This window comes from Ovis canadensis, chromosome 11 (genome assembly GCF_042477335.2).
Source record: "Ovis canadensis isolate MfBH-ARS-UI-01 breed Bighorn chromosome 11, ARS-UI_OviCan_v2, whole genome shotgun sequence".
Classification (NCBI taxonomy): domain Eukaryota; kingdom Metazoa; phylum Chordata; class Mammalia; order Artiodactyla; family Bovidae; genus Ovis; species Ovis canadensis.
This window is the reverse complement of record NC_091255.1, coordinates 62,668,657-62,685,492: the sequence shown is the minus strand read 5'-3', so window position 1 is coordinate 62,685,492 and position 16,836 is coordinate 62,668,657. Positions and strand designations below refer to the sequence as shown.

At 56.3% G+C, this 16,836-nt stretch overlaps 1 protein-coding gene and 1 long non-coding RNA gene across 5 annotated transcripts in view; one reads left to right on the top strand and one right to left on the bottom strand.

Moving 5' to 3' along the window:
* SEPTIN9 (septin 9) overlaps positions 1-16,836 on the top strand; it is a 180,708-nt gene that overhangs the window by 20,726 nt on the left and 143,146 nt on the right. The window contains exon 2 of one of the 4 annotated variants that reach the window (XM_069542037.1): positions 202-258. The exons of 1 other annotated variant lie outside the window; for it this stretch is intronic. In XM_069542037.1, coding sequence (XP_069398138.1) covers positions 202-258 — 57 coding nt within the window. Of the gene's footprint in view, positions 1-201; positions 259-5,168; positions 5,973-9,570; positions 10,447-16,836 lie in introns of those variants that run through there. 2 more of the 4 variants (XM_069542043.1, XM_069542038.1) reach the window with 2 other exon arrangements.
* Positions 7,858-10,267, bottom strand: LOC138414504 (uncharacterized). Its single transcript, XR_011246867.1, has 2 exons — positions 9,517-10,267; positions 7,858-8,932 (listed from the first exon to the last, which is right to left on the bottom strand). It is a non-coding gene; the product is annotated as an uncharacterized lncRNA (long non-coding RNA).

Sequence of the window (16,836 nt, the reverse complement as noted above, 5' to 3'; positions counted from 1 at the left end):
TACTTTCTGGTCTGCATCCAGACAGTGGTGGCTGTTCCTGCAGGTGGCTCCTGGGGCCAGGTGTTACCTGGGAGGACCTCTGGCTCCACAGGAGTGGGTTTCTGGTTCTGAAACCCCTGACAGGAGCCAAGGTGAGGATACACCCAGCGTTGACCTTCCTCCTGGCCTTGGGTGACCTTTGCCCTCTGCCCCTGTCTTTAGGAGTCACACGGACCTCCAGCGGCCGTCTCCGGAAGCTTGGTGACTCAACTGGCCCGGGTAAGTGGCTAGTTCAGCCTTGGCCCGCTTGGTTTGTCTGGGGTCAGGAGTTGCTGCCTACGGGCTCTGAAGAGACTCTGCCAACCATGACCCGGCCTGGGCCAAGGGGTGGGGATGGAGTGGGTGGAAGGGGTATGGGGCTCCACCTCTCAACCTTGGTGCCCCCGCCAGGTCTGTGTGACTTCTCCCCTCTGGATGTCTCCGGCCTCCCATACCTGAACCCTGGTGTGGTCATCACAAGAGCTGACCATGCGTCTTTGTGATCATGTCCAGTGGCTGGGCCCAGGGGCTGAGCTCCATCCATGGCCTCTTGTCAGAGGACATTGGGGCCCAGGGGTGAAGGGACTTGCCTTCCTCGGGGATGACAGGTGTGTGCTGGGGACCTGCTGGGTGCCAGACTCCAGGTTGGACGGGCAGAGGGTCATCATGGTGACATAGCAGTTGTTTTAGAAGGAGGGGTTGTCCCACCGAAGCCCACGCCCCCTAAGCCCATGCCCCACCTTCTTGATCACAGAACTTTCTGTGTTGGTGGAAATGTTCTATATCTGCACTGTCCAGGACCGTGGGCCCTGGCCACACGTGACTGTGGAGCACTGAACTGTACGTTGTCTGTTTTATTCATTTATCTGCATAGAATTTAACTAATTTTATTTTGTATTAATTCCCACTTCGTATCGTCATGTGGCTGGTGGCTATGAAATTAGACAATTCCAGACCAGGCCGGCTCTCTGGGACCCCAGAATTCTGAACCCAGATGTTCCTGGGCCCACTTCAGGGGCTAGCCCAACCTCTCCCCAAGTCCACCCTCTGGAGGTGACCCCTGCCAGTGGGCTGGGTACCGCTAGGCTTGAACAGTGGCCGAGGGTGGATCTTTGCAGGGGTGGGACTTGAGGTGCCAAGGGACATGCAGGCTGGACGTCCACGAGGGTGTGGGAGGGACGGGAAGGATGATGCAGGCCTGAGGCCTCTGGTTGGGGAATGAATCACGTCCGCAGTTAAGGAGAAGCTCCGCCCCCCTGCAGACATGGGCCGCTAACTCCTGGGCTGCCCAGCTGCCGCTCTGTTCCTGGGAGCCTTTCTCAGAGCTCTTCGCCTCTGCAGCTGTCCGCCTCTCCATCTCGCTCCATCTCAGTGCTGGGGGAGCCCCATGCACTCCGGGAGTGAGGTCTCGGGAGGCCAGCTCCCTGGGCTGCGTGGACACAGTCTGCTCCTGGCCCTTACTTCCCTGTGCCCAAGGCAGGCAGTTCTGTGCCATCAGCACTTGGCAGCCATGACCGCAGCTCCACTTGGAAGCCTAAGGCATAATTTGCCCAAGCCTGAAGCTGCAAGCTGTGATCTGGGTTTCACACAGAGCCGCCTGCTGACACACGGAATCCTGTCTCTGGGGGCCTCTGTGGGCTCCGGCCCAGACACCCTTCCCTCATCTTCCCTGCTCTCGGCTCCAGTCCCGGCCTCCCTGCGGCTAAGACCTGGATCCGGGCGGGGTTCTCTCCCAGACCCTCAGCCTCTCAACGCCTCAGTCCCTCTGACCTCACAAGAACCCCCATTTGGAGCCTGCCGCTCCCTCGTCTCCTCTGTCCCTCCCTCTGCCTAATCCCCTGTGTCTGGAACCCACACCCATCTCCTCCCCAGAAGGCCAAGGGCCCTCTTTGTGATGCCCCTTCATTTATTTCAGGTTTTCACGAGATGAGTAGGGATGGCTGTTTCTGGCTTGAGCCACATAGCCCATCAGCTTAGACCACCCACGGGTAACTGTGGCCAGCTCACTCACTTTATGTCCTTTTGGTAAAAAAAAAAAAAAAAAAAGAATAGTTGGACATATTAAAAAATGTGAAGGGGACTTCCCTCGTGGTCCAGCTTTTAAGACTCCATACTCCCAACATGGGGGGCCTGGGTTTGATCCCTGGTCAGGGAACTAGATCCCACATCCCATAGTATGTGCCAGAGACACAGACCTGGCACAGCCAAATAAATATATATGTGATAAATACGGTTTTAAAAATGTGAAGAATATAATGATGCCTGTACACCCAGTATCCCGCTTAAGAAATGAGGTGTTACAGGCCTGGGTGGCCCTCGTGCCCACTGAGGTGAGCACTCGTCTGAATTCAGAATGGCTCGCTGCTGGGTGTGTCTTCTGTGTGCTGTGTCTGCAGACGACATGCCGTCTGCTCCCGACACTGGCGGCGTCAAATCACGTGTGCGAGGGGAGTTGGCTGCTGCCTTTTGCTTTTTCACGAGATGGGACGACCTTGAGATTCACCCACTTACCCACATAGCTCCGTAGCTCTGGTGCTGTGCCGTGCTTAGTCGCTCAGTCGTGTCCGACTCTTTGCGACCCCACGGACTGCAGCCCGCCAGGCTCCTCTGTCCATGGCAATTCTCCAGGCAAGGATACTGGAGTCGGTTGCCACGCCCTCCTTCAGGGAATCTTCCCAACCCAGGGATCGGACCCAGGTCTCCTGCATTGTGGGCAGATTCTTTGCTGTTTGAGCCACCAAGGAAGCCCAAGAATACCGGAGTGGGTGGCCTATCCCTTCTCCAGCGGGATCTTCCCGACCCAGGAATCAAACCGAGGTCTCCTGCATTACAGGTGGGTTCTTTACCAGCTGAGGTACCAGTGTAGCTCTAAAGTTTACTTATTTGACCGTGGGTGGGTAGGGTGCCCCCGTGTGGGGAGGCCGAGTTTTCTACTCCTTGGCCAGACACTAGGGGTCCATGGAAGGTTTCTTCTGTTGCAGACACTGCTGGACACATTCTCCTGGGTCACACGTGTGTGTGTCTTCCCCTGGGCAGATCGCCTGGGCTCTGGGGATGCTTGCCCTGGGCCCTGGCAAGTGGCTTCCACTCTGCTCTCCCTTTCTGTGCCCTGAGTAGCCACCTGGGTGGCCTCCCAGACCTGCCGAACTTTGCCCTGATTCCCACGGCACCCACGGCATTTCCCCTCTGCTTCCTCACCTCCGCTGCCCAGCCCACACTGGTCTGTCCCCTGGCTGGGATCCCTGGGCCTTCTCTTTCTGTCCTGACATCCGGTGTGTGGCTGGGTCCTGCTTTTCCTCCTTCAAGTGCTGGTGAGAGTGGTGGCCTCGTCCCCAGACCCACCCTCGTCCCTTCTGTCATGGGTTCAACAGTGCCAGCCACCCCCGATTCATATTCACTTAGAACCTCAAAAAGCGACTTGGACATAGGGCTTTTAGAGGTCCAGGGCTTAGAGATGGGGTCATGGAGGAGTAGGGTGGACCTAAATCCAATGACTGGGCTCCTTATAAGAAGAGAGACACAGACGCACAGGAAGGAGGCCACGTGAAGACGGAGGCAGAGATGGGAGCTTTGCAGTCACACGCCACGGGATGCCTGGGGCCAGGGGAAGACGGAAGAGGGAAGAATTCTTTCCCAGAGCCTCTGGAGGGATCACGGCCCTGCTGACACCTTAAGTGTGGCCTTCTGTCTCTAGAACTGTGAGAGAATTAATTTCTGTTATTTTTAAGCCTCCCGGTTTGTGGTGATTCATTAGAGCAGCTGCAGGAAGCTAGTGCCCTTTCCCTCCGAGATCGAGAGTGGTCTACACCCACCCACGCAAGGCACTAAAATGCCACTGTCTGGGCTGTGTCTCTGTCCTTACAGGGGGTGCTCAATGTAAGCCCCCAGCTGGTGTCCCTTTGGCCCCGTCCCCACCCCGGCTCACACACCCCTTCCTGCGGGGAAGGGCCCCGGCCCTGTCACTCAGCTGCACTGCCTGCCTGCCCTTGCCACGCCCCGCCCCCGTCACCGTGGACAGTAAGCACCGCAGGGGGGTGGGGCCGTATGGCTCGTTGCCCACCCTTTCTCCAGGGCAGTACCGAAGACCCCCCTCCCCGTCACCAAGAGAGGGGGGAGTGTCCTTTGTGGGGGGCGGGGGACCTGGCCAGAGTCTTGGCCACTTTTCACCTGACACCTGGGCTCCCACAGGGACCCCCAGCTGCTATCCCCTGCCCCCTCTCCTTCACTTCTCATGTCTCAGCCTCGCCATCCACCTAGGCACTCGAGCAAAAGTCTCAGTGTCCTCCTTGACCTCTGTGTCTCAGTTAGGCCTCCAGGTCTCCCCTTATCCCCACCCTTTCTCCCCACCAGAGGCTCCTCCCTGTCTAGTCCACATCTGGGGGGCTTTACTGAGTCCCGCCTGTGTGCCTGGGCTTGCGCAATGGGCTCCCTGCACGGGATTCTTTAAAACAGATCTGGGCCTGGTCCTCTGACTGAGAGAACCCTCGCTTCCCTTTTCCCCACAGAATAAAGGTGTGTGTGTGCTAAGTCGCTTCAGTCGTGTCTGATTCTTTGTGACCCCATGGACTGTAGCCTGCCAGGTTCCTCTGTCCACGGGACTCTTCAGGCACGAATCTTGGAGTGGGTTGCCATGCCCTCCTCCAGGGGATCTTTCCGACCTGCGTCTCTCACATCTCCAGCGTTGGCAGGGAGGTTCTTTACCACTAGCACCACCTGGTAAACCCAGCCTAATGGCCCCCAGTCCTGCTGGTCTCCCCACTGTCCAGCCTCTCCCCTCGCTGCTCCGAGGGGTCACAGCTCTGGAAGCTATCTCTTTCCAGGGTAATTTGGTAATTTGACCCAGCCTGTCAATCCTGTTAGCAGGTGGGCAGTGGGCATTGCTCTGTCCTCCCATCCCGTATGGCTGGGTGTTCTTAATGGCACTTGGCAGGCAGGCAGTAAATGTTGCTGAATTGAACTTGATAGGAGAAGCTGGGTGGGGGTTGGGGGAGTGTGATTGGCCAAAAAAACAGATTTAAAATAGAAACATCAGTCTTCTTTTACTTTGGCTGAGAAGTAGCTTTTCTCTTTGTTTGCTTTATGGGGGAGAGGCTTATGGAAAATGCCAGGTCTCCAGAGAGGCGGCAGAGGAGAGGCAGACCCAGCCCAACAGGGCAGCCTGTAGGCACAGTAGCTATTTACATCTAAAGCATTTATTTAACACAAGTTAAAAACTCAGTTCCTCAGCAGCATGGGCCACGCTGTAGGCCCTCGTCAGCCACACGTGGCTGCCATACTGAACACGACAGAGACCCTGGCATCTACATCAGCACAGAAAGTTCTGTGGGGTAGGGCTGGTCTGGATTAATCTACACACCCGATCCTCAAATCCCTTGTTCCTCCTGGGAGCCTTTATTGGGAGCCACTGAGCAGGCAGAATGTTGGGATTTCCAGCGGGAAGTGAAAGACACCAGGCCTTTGGGGGAGTTTTGGTGTGTTCTGAAGATGCAGGGGCCCAAGGACTCTAGTCCCCACACTCTTGGATCCCTTCTTGCTCTGCACAGGGAGCTGGGGTCCTTCAGGAATACAGCGCCAGCTCCCGGCTCCAGCAGGACGGGGACGGATGGCTGAGTGCGAGGGCCGTTAGTGGTGGAATTTGGCCCCTTCTGGGCCGTCTCTCTCCCTTGTCTAGGTTTCCTTCCACGCTGACCTGGAAGAACTCCCAAAGCAACAGGCCGGCCCAGGCTGTTTGCACCAGTAAACCCTGCAGCAGTCTCCAGGGCAGAGAGTAGGTGGATCGTATTTATTTAGGAACAGCCGAAACTTGAGGCACCGTAAAAAGTGGAGAGAAGATTCCGGAGAGGAATGTGGCCGGCCCCAGGCCCGGAATTCGTCGTTTTGCTCTGGGAGGCTGCAGGCGGCCAGACTGGGACCGGGCCTGGAGGGTCTCGGCCAGCTGCCCACTCTGCTGGCAGGTACAGTAGCGGTGACTGCAGGACGGTCAGTGGGAGGGGGTTGGAGGGACGGAGCTTCCTTATTTTTAACTAAGGAAAGCGCACTTCAGTGGTTGAGTCAGAAGATGAGCAGGAAATGAAGGGAAAAGTCTGTTTTTAAAGCGAGGGGTTGGTTTCCCCCACATTGTTGTCTCAGTCATGTCCAACCCTTTTGCGACCCCATAGATTGCAGCCAGCCAGGCTCCTCTGTCCGTGGGATCTCCCAGGCAAGAATACTGGAATGGGTTGCCATTTCCTTCTCTAGGGCATTTCCCGACCCAGGGATTGAACCCGCGTCTCCTGCACTGGGCAGGCCGGTTCTTCGCCACTGAGCCAGCAGGGAAGCTCTGCATCCCCCATAGGTTGGAGGCAATTATGGAGGATTCTCGAAGAAGGTACCTGCTTGAGGGATGGGGGAGGTGAGAGGTGGCAGGAAATCTGAGCCCAGAGCCTCAGAGGGTGTCATTTCAGCTAGATTCCTCTCCTCCCACTCCTCACAGGCCCCTCCCCAGAATGGGCCCCAGGAACAAGGTTATGCCCCTCTTGTGGACCCCCTTCCTGAGGCCCCTGCTGCCCGTGTCAGAGCTACCTGGAGCGCCTGCCCCCTTTTCACGGCTGGGTCAGCCCAGGCCTCCTGGACTGTGTTGGGAGTTCAGGGCTCGCTGGGATCGCCTCTTACTCCTGTGTCCCCTCCAGCTGGGTGCGGGGGCTTAGCGCTGTCTTCACAGATAAAGCAGGCCTCACTCTTCCTCCTTATTTGCCCTGGGCCCCTCTCTGATGATGGTGACATCAAAAAGATGGTGGCAGGGAGTATGCAGGTCACAGGGGCAGATCTGTGGAGGTCAAGGGTAGAGATACTGCCTTTAGAACTGTCTGGAAGGGGCTGCTGGGCAACCCCATCCGGGCAGGCTCAGGTGGCTGGGAGCAGGGACTCGTTGACTGGCATAAGGGGAGGTCCCCAAAGTTGTGGCCTGGCGTTGGGGGGGCGCCCTCGGGACAGCAGGCGGCGGTTGATTTGGAGAAGTGCTGGTTTCAAACACTGAGCCCCTCACTGGAACTGCTCACTGGTTTACTGCGCTCATATGCTTGGTGAATCTAAGACCAGGACAAAGTTTTTCACAACCACAGTGCTCCCTCTGTGTTCTGCTAGAGGGAGGAGTCATTTGGGGAGCCCTGACCTGGCCAGTCTCCCTGAGTGGCCGACGCTGGGGACGAGGCCAGGACTCAGTGAACAGTGGGGGTCGGCTGCCCATTCTCCCCTGCCTGGCCTCACCCTGCCTCTGCACCCGGCCTCTGCACGGCTCGTAACTAACACAGCCCTGTCGGAGCCAATCGGTGCAGCCAGGTTTTCGGTTTCAAATTATCCCCCGCTTGGGCCAGCATGCTTGGAGTTTTAGGCATGACTGGGGACTGGACGTTGAGCCAGACTATGCCGGGGCGGGGAGCAGGGCGGGAACTGAGGGTCAAAGCTGTGCTCAGCAGCTGCACTGACCGCAGCAACAAAATCCACGGCGTGTGCAACTGACGGCTGCAGGAAGTGGCCAGATTACCCGAGGCCATGACTGCGCTCCTCGTCTTGGCCCAGCCATCTACCTGCCACCCCCACTAGCTGGCAAACTCGGGGATATAGTGAAGGACAGAGGAGACCCCATGGACTGGTCTGCCGCCTTGTGGGGGCTTCCTGGCCCTGCTCGCTGCAGTGGGGATTGGAGTCACACAGCCCCCTGTGGACTTAAAAGAGTTTCTTTTTAAATCCGTTTTCTGTAGTTCCTAAGTGTAACGAGCATATAGTACATGTATAATCAGAAAAAAACAAAAAGAGTTCAAAATCGGATAAGAGGTGAAGTAAGCACATCAAAAAACCCTCCATGATTCCCACTGTTCTAACTCAGTGGTCGGTGGTTGATTTATTGCAATGCGTTAGGATGAAATATACTCAGCAGAAAGCACTGCACTGGGAGGCATGGCTCTTTTGTCCGTCTGTGGTACTTGTTTGGGTCTCCTGTGGCTGCTGTAAATAACAAACTGCCAGTAACTCGGGCTGAAACCGGCAGAAATGTCTTCTCTGACAGTTCTGGAGGCCGGAAGCCTGAAACCCAGGTCTTCGGAAGGCCTGGGTCCCTCCAGAGACTACAGGGGAGGAGCGGTTCTTGTCCCTTCCAGCTTCTGGGGCTGCCGGCCTTTCGTGGCTTGTGGCTGCTTCCCTCTGATTTTCAAGGCCAGCATCTTCACATCTCTGATTGCTCTGTCTGAGCATCCCCTTCTGTGTGTGTGTGTGTGTGTGTGTGTGTGTGTGTGTGTGTGAGCTTTCCCTCTGCCCCTTTCTTGAATACATATGATGGCCTTTAGGACCCCCCTCCCCACCAGTGATTCAGAATAGTCTCCCATCTCAAGATCCTTCACTTAATTGCACCTGCAATGACTCTTTCTGCTAACAAGTTCCCATGTACAGGTTCAGGGGATTAGGTTATGAGATCTTGGGTGGCGGGGGCGGGGGGGGGCATTATTCAGCCTACACGGAGCCCCAAAGCTGCCCGAAACACCTCTCCTCACTGTGCAGGTGGCCGGCTTTGGAGCTGTCCTCCAGACTCTGCTGGGAGTTGTGATTTGGTGTCTCCCAGAAGGTGTCGCCCCGCCCCCAACAAGAAAACGCCCTCGCCGCTTTGTTCTTGCTGTTAGACTCTTGTGACCCCATGGACACACCAGGCTCCTCTGTCCTTCACTGTCTCCCCGAGTTTGCTCAGATTCGTGTCCATTGAGTCGGTGATGCCGTTGAACCGTCTCATCCTGTCACCCTCTTCTTCCCTCGATGCCTTGGAACCTGCATTTGGAGTCCTGCCCTGGGCAGAGGGGGCCATCCGACAGAGAATGGTGTGTGGCCCTCTTCTGCTGACACGTCGCTCGTGTGGCCGTGGGGCAGAGACCTCAAGCTGAGAGGGCACCTGGGGGAGGGGCCGGCAGATAATCAGACTGAGTGCAGCATCTTGCTGTGGGACCCACAGCAAAGCAAAAAAAGGCAGTTTCATCTAAAGAGGGGAGCACTCTTCAAACCCGCCCCGTGAGGCCAGACAGGAGGGCTCATTCGGTGTGGCTGTATGCCCTCCCTTTTCCAAGAGAAGAGGAAACCCTGGAGTTCTTGGTGAAATTGCCCAAGTGTTCAACATTGGCAGGGATACAACAATTTCTTTAGGCAGGGTCAGGCAGGCAAACACAGCCTGTTTCTGTGTCCCTTGGGTGGAGGGCTGCCAGTTTGAACCCTTGAAGTGAATGAAACTTAAAGAGCAGAGGAGATGCCCCCAGCCCCAGCGCCCCCCCCCCCCCCACACCAACCCCCAGCCCTCACTCTGACCACGCGCTGCCCTTCCCCACTGCCCCTGAGTTGCAAGGTGAGCAGCCCCCCAGACCCAGCAACAGCTGAGCCCCTAGCCAGGCCAGGCCCCTGTCCCCTCCTCCCAGAGAGGCGCTGAGTCTGGGGAAGCTGTGGTGAGGAACTGCGCGCCCTCCCAGGGGACGGTTGGAGACTCACTGACTCACGAGCCAGGGGTAGGAATCTTCCAGGAAGTCTCCTTCCCGCGCTCCCCTCTCGGCCGGGGTGGGCCGGCCAGCTCCTCTGTCGCCTCCTCTGTCCCAGCAGGCTGACGGGACACCGGGGCATCTGCAGAGGGGCACTTCTCCGGCTCGTCCCCGGCAGGTGTTCCTGAACCTTCCCCGTGGCAGCCAGCCTGGGGCGCGACCACCTCTCCTTCCGGCCAGGCCGGGGGTTGGGGCGCAGGGCCCGCGGAGGCGGAGGGGAGCCCAGGCGGGCAAGCAGGCAGGAACCAGGCTTTGCAAAGGCTCAAACCAGAGGAAATCGCAGCATCGCGGACCGGGGGGCGGAATGAAAGACTCTGCGAGTCGCCAGGAATTTGACTCTGTGAGCTGGTTTCCAAGAGGCTAAGTTAAGCTTCTCCAAGTGGATATTAAAAAGGAGCAGCCAGACAAGAAGCCCCGGGCGGAGGGGCTGGAGGGGGTGGAGAGAAGGCGCCGGAAGCCACTCGCCGCCGCACCTCGGGAGCCACCGCACAAAGCCCCCGCCGCCGGTCCTCGGACGGAGGACCCCGGGACTGCGGGAGCCTTTCAAGGTCCACTCTGGCCCGCACTCCGCCTCTTCTTTTCATTTCTCTCCTTCGCTCCCTTTCCCCTCCCCGTTCCGAGAGACAATGCTACTTCAGTTTGGAGCACAAACATATGATCAGCACATGGAAATGTGGTAATTTGGATGCATTCGTGATTGCAACAGATTGAAGAAATTAGACCAGACAAAGAGTGTTTTTGGAGGAGGAGGAGGAGGAGGAGGAGGCAGAAAGAGGGAGGGCGACGGGGTGAGAAAGGGGAGGAAGTCTCTGGAAAGGGGGACGCTGGGACTCCCGCCTGCTGCTAAATATATCCGTAATGATGGAGAGAGACCGGATCACAGGTAGGCAAGAGGCCCTCCTCCCCGCCCTGCGCTGCCCCTTCCCCTTAACTCCAAACTTTCTTTATGCTTCGGGACATAAGCACCCAGGGGTCACTTTGGCTCATTTTTCCGGGCATATTTCTTTTCCTCTCTACTGTCCTGAGGTCCTAGGACATAATGTTCCATAATGTTCCAAAAGCGAAGCTTCGCTAAGTCTGGCTTTTATTTAAACTCTGCTCTCCCTTCCCTCACTATTTCTGTTTCATTTCCCAACGTGCCACTTTTGCATCTGAAGGCGGCTGTGAATGCTGAGACTGTGGGCGCTGAAGTCCAGGAAAGGATCGGGTGGGGGGGGACCCAATTCTGGCTCTGGGGTCCGGTCCGGCGGCACCGGGGCGCCGCTTGTGGTTTGTTTGTCCACCGTGTGGTTTGTTTGTCCACTGCTCGCCAAAGTCTTCAAGGCTGCCTTGGTCTCTTCCCTGAAATAGCATTTTGGTGCCTTCCTGGGAGTTGATTACAGGGCTGGGAGCTCGCAGTGCCCAGACAAGATGTGCAGATGCGTGTGTGTGTGTGTGTGTGTGTGTATGCACACACACCGTGGACAGAACTCCTCCTATTCTGCCGGAAGCTTGGGGGAGTTGACCAAGGTGATCCCCAGTTGCGGGGGTTGGCGTCATCTGGGTGCTGTCCTCACCTTGGCACAGTGAACAGGGAGGAGGGTAGCGATGAGCATCCCTGTCTGGATGGGACGTTTCAGGACAGAGAGACCAGATCTGTGGGCTCTGCTTAGATTCTGGGGTAGAATCACTGATTAGAACATCTGACTGTCATGGTGGGGCAAGGCGTGAGGGCAGACGCCTGGTCCTTGTGTTGGAGGGGGCTTCCAGGTCCCTGGATTGGTACCCGCACTGCACACAGCATGCGTTTTGAGTTACATTTTGAGTTAAAGGGTCAGGTTGGTAGCTCCGCACCGACTGGGCTCAGCCCCATCAGGACTGGGCAAGAACCAACAAGGGGAGAGAAAAGAGGCTGCCCCTCCTGAGTCACCCCGGTTAGAAGCCCCTGTTTCCCAGGTGGACCTCCTGAGATCCTTCTCCCAGGCGTGTGTCCTGGGTCAGCATCTGACGTCATCAGGAGTAATTCCCATTCATTCCCCAGCCTGCTGCTTGCGGCGCACCCCTTGAGCCAGATGCTGGGGTGCACTGTGCAGGCTGAGACATCTTGGGTATCAGCGTCCAGGCTGCAGGTGCTCTGAGCTGGCCCCTGGGTGTCTTCACAGGTGTCATCGGACTGGTCTGTTGTTTGTCACTGCGTGTGTTGTGGGGGGGAGGGGTGGACTCCCCAAGAAGCCATAGGGGAGGAAGGCACAACTCCATAGCTCCTCTGAAGGTGGCCCCTTGCCTGCTGCTCCAGGGGCTGATCAGATCCCAGTGTGGTGTCAGGGTGGATGGGGCACCCACAGGCAGGGGAGCTGCTGATGGGCGGTGGGTGTGCGTGCATATCCATGCCACTGGGCCGGCACCAACGGGCACCGCGACCAACCACGGGAGCTGGGGTGGCCCCGGAGACCGCCAGAAGGCACGGCTGGTGAAACCACATCTCACTTGAGTTTGAGCTCAGTGATGTGGGCCGGCCGGGGTGAACGGGGCGGGAGCCGGAGTTCCCTGCTCTCAGTCTTGGCAGGGGCTGCTGGGTGCAGGACTTGGGAAGATGGTCACTCTGCTGGCCTGGTTGGCAGGGGCCTCCCACCCAGCCTTCACTTTCACGGATGACCAAGCCAAGGCCCAGCTGGGTGACAGACAGGCGGCCAGAGAGCCAGAGCACAAGAGCTGGGAAGGGGTCTCTGGGGAGTCAGAAGTGGTGGCAAAGTCTTGGAACCTCCCAGGCTGAGCAAGCTCCAGGAACTTTTTCAGGAACTGAATAAACAGTCAGCTCTGTGCCTTTATAGCCTCGCCGAGCACCACGCCCTCATGATGAGAAGTGGAAGGGGGGGCCTTCCCCCTGGCTACGCCTGAGGAAAAGTTGGGATTTCCTATGAAATCCTCATTTAGATGCATTTTTATCCAAAGATTGGTGGCTTAGACGGTAAAGCGTCTGCCCGCAATGTGGGAGACCCAGGTTCGATTCCTGGTTGGGAAGATTCCCTGGAGAAGGAAATGGCAATCCACTCCAGCACTCTTGCCTGGAAAATCCCATGGACAGAGGAGCCTGATAGGCTATAGTCCATGGGGTCGCAAAGAGTCGGACATGACTGAGCGACTTCACTTTCACTTTTTCGCTTTCATCCAAAGATACTTATTTCTTTCAAAGCTTGGGTTAGAAACCTGGGTCCAGAAAAGGCAGGTCCCCAAGCTGTCTCCCCCAAGTTCCTCAAATCTGGTCGGACCTTGACCTTGGTCTTTAATTGTAACTCAGAGCTTCAGAGGCCCCCGGGGAAGCTAGCTCTACCCTGCTCCTTGCTGGGATCTCGAGCAAGTTGCTCTGCAGCCCTAGGCTCCATTTCCTAATCTGTAAAGTGGGGGAGATGGAGCAGCAGGGGCCCCAGGCCTTGCCCCCCCACCACCAGTGGCCTCTGAGCTGATTCTGGGGGTCCCTGTCTCCTGCGGGGCTGCCACTCACAGCCCCTACCCCTCTTGGACCCCATTAGGCAGTTGAGGTAGCTGCCTCCCTCCCCAGCGGGCATACTGAGTAGGGGTGAGGCTGGAGTCACGATGCCCAGCGTGTGTGGATGGAGGCCTGTCTGGCCAGACGCCCTACCCGCCAATTTCCAGAAGTGGCTGTTCCTGCTCATGGCCCGCTGGGCTGGCATTTAAGGAGGGTCTGGCTGGCTCTTGGCCACTGCCCAGCAGCCGTCCAGGAGGGATTGGTGGGGAAGGGGCTTGGGGCAGGTGGGGGCTGCCTCAGGAGACCCGAAGTCTCCCTGCTCCGTCTCCCGGGAGCACCAACTCCTGCCTAGTTTGGGCCCCGGGGCCCTGGGTCCTCTGCGGCAGCCACGCCATCTCCATCCCCCTTGAGGCTGAGGCTGTGCCCTGGGAAGATGCTGGAGGGCTTGTCAGCAGGCCGTGATGAGTCACCGAGCAGTGACTGACCGCTGAGACACCGGCCACTCCTTCCAGCCAAGGGTCGGCATTTTTTTCCTTGTTCTGGACTGGCTTTGTGGCTTTTACAAATCAAGCAGTTTTATCTCGTTCCAAGCGCTTGTGTTTCAGCAGGGAGAATCTCCAGGAAGGGAACTTTCCACTGGGGCGGGGTGGGGGTGGGGGCCAGTGACTTAGCTCAGCTGGGCCTCGGGGAGGCTGGGAATGGCCGCGTGGTGAGCTGTCGGCAGAGAATGTAGATGTTTCTCCGCTTGGTCATGGAGGCTGGTCTGGGGGGCGGGGAGGGCCGGGTCACGTTGTCACTGGATGTCTGTCCCAGGCTCACCAGGGAGGACAGAGCTGGTTCTCTAACTTGCTCAAGGGGTCCTGTGTCACGGCCGTGGGGTGGGCAGGGGGCTGGACAGTCCCCCATCATTTGAAGCATGCTTTGGGCCTCACTCTGATGGCCCCTTTTGTCCCTGGGTCCCTGGGCAGTTCATACGCTTGACTCACTGTGGTCATCAGTGTTCTGGACCTGCATTGCCAGAGCTTGATTTTCCTCGTCTCCAGGATGAGAAGCTTGGCCCGAGGCCCGCCTGGTCCTCTTCCTCTTGCAGCTCTGATTGACCTGGGCCTTGGTTTCCTAGGGCTTCCCTGATAGCTCAGATGGTAAAGAATCCGCCTGCAATGCAGGTTACCCCAGTTCAATTCCTAGATCAGAAAGATCTGCTGGAGAAGGGATAGGCTACCCTCTCCAGTATTCTTGGGCTTCACTGGTGGTTCAGCTGGTAAAGAATCTGCAATGCGGGATACCTGGGTTCGATCCCTAGGTTGGGAGGATACCCTGGAGAAGGGAAAGGCAACCCACTCCAGTATCCAGTAGTGGTATCCAGTACCACTTGGTTTCCTAGGGCTGATGTAACCAAGTACCACTGCCTGGGGAGCTTGCAGCGACAGCAATGGGCCCTCTCCCAGCCCTGGAGGCCAGAAGCCCGAGGTCGACGTGTCGGAGGGTTGGCTCCTTCAGGGTGCCCTGCAACAGCATCCTCTCCGTGAGCCTCCTGGCCTCTGGCGGTGGACGGTGCACCTTGGCGTGCTTGGCTGCTGGGTGCTCACTCCAGTCTTTGTCTCTGTTTTCACAGGGCCTTCTTGTGTGTCTCAGGTCTCCCTCTGCTTCTCTCTTATAGGGACACTCGTTCCTGGATTTAGGGCCCACTCCAGTAATCCATTGAAACTTCCCAGATGGCTCGGTGGTAAAGAATCCGCCTGCCAGTGCAGGAGATGCAAGAGATGCGGGGTTGATCCCTGGGAAAAGGTCATTTCCTTCCTGGAGGAGGGAATGACAACCCGTTCCAGTGTTCTTGCTGGGAAATCCCATGGGCAGAGGAGCCTGGTGGACTGTACTCCGTTGGGCCGCAGAGTCTGACAGGACTGAGGGACTGAGCACGCATATAATCCAGCGTGACCAAAACTCCAGATCCTTATCCTAATGACGTCAGCAAGACCCGCTCCACATAGGACCATATCCACAGATTCCAGGCGAACATGAGTTTTGAGGAGGCCACCATTCAACCCACTCCAGTTCTCATGCGTCCTGGATGCACAGGATAATTCCATATCCTAAGATCCCTCGAAGTCCCCCAGTCTGGCCGCAAGCCTTTGCCGTTGGGTCCCCTACCCCAGGTGTGGTGTGGGAAGCCCAGCCCCATGAGAATTCCAGAAGCCTGCCTGCCCTGCTTCCAGGCACCTTCCTGCTGGGAGCTGCTTGTGTCCCCTGCCAGTGGGGTGAGGCCTGGGGCAGGCTCTGGGGACAGAATGGACCTAGGACAGAGTGGATACCTGGGTCAGCCTGCCTGATAAGGTCACCTTCGCCTGGTGCTTTGTAGTTTTTTTTAATTTGCGCACCAAATAGGTCTGTCCGAAACCTTTCCTGATCAGAGGATTTATTTCAGTGTAAAGTCCTACTAAGGAATGGCACGACCGTCACATTGTTATATAATAAAGAACCGCCTTCAATAACAGTATAGTGTGAGATTGGGACTGACCCTTTGCATGTTCACTGTGATCTTTCTGAACTATAAGGACCTTGGGTGCCCAGGGCTCTGGACTCATTTAAAACAAATCATGGTAAAATGTACATAACATAAAATGGACCTTTTTAAAAAAGATTTATTATAGTTGGTTTACAATGTTGTATTAGTTTCCGGTGTACAGCAAGGTGAATCAGTTATACATATAGGAAAGGAAAGGAAAGTGAAGTCACTCCAGGGGATCTTCCCGACCCAGGGATCGAACCCAGGTCTCCTGCATTGCAGACAGACGCTTTACTGTCTGAGCCACCAGGGAAGTCCCATACATATAATCTACTCTTTTTTAGACTCTTTTCCCAAATAGGTCATTACAGAGTAATTTTAAACATAATATTTATTGTAGTTAATTTGGCTGCTCTAAGTCTTAGTCGCAGCATGTGGGACCTTTCGTTTTCATTGCGACATTCGGGATTTTTAGTTACATCATGTGGGATCTAGCTCCCTGACCAGGGATTGAACCTGGGCCCCCTGCATTGGAAGCATGGAGCCTTAGCTGCTGGACCACCAGGGAAATCCCATTACAGAGTATTGAGTAGAGGTCTGGGTGCTACGTTCCCGGTCCTTATTAGTTATCTATTACATGTATATGTGTATATTCAGCCCAGTCTCCCAGTTTATACGTCCCCACCTTTATTCCCCGGGAACCATAGTTTGTTTTCTACATCTGTGACACTGTTTTGTACATAAGTGCATTTACACCTTTTTTTAGGGCTTCCCTGGTGGGTCAGCAGCAAAGAATCTGCTTGCCAATGGAGGAGATGCGAGTTTGACCCTTGGGTCGGGAAGATGCCCTGGAAGAGGAAATGGCAACCCGCTCCAGTATTCTTGCCTGGAAAGTTCCATGGACAGAGGAGCCTGGCGGGCTACAGTCCCTGGGGTCACAAAGAGTCAGACATGATTTAGTGACTAAACAACAACCCTTTTTAAAGATTCCACATGTAAGAAAGACCGTATGATATAAATATACCCTTTAAATGATTTTTAGGTGTGTAATTCAGTGGCATCAAGTGCTTTCACACAGTTGTGCAATCATCCATCCATCTCCAGAACTTTTTCCATCTTCTCAAAGTGAAGTGAAAGTGAAAGTTGCTCAGTCCTGTCTGACTCTTTGCAACCCCAGGGACTATACAGTCCATGGAATTCTCCAGGCCAGAATACTGGAGTGGGTAGCCTTTCCCTTCTCCAGGGGATCTTCCCAACCCAGGGATCGAACCCATGTCTCCCGCATTGCGGGCAGATTCTTT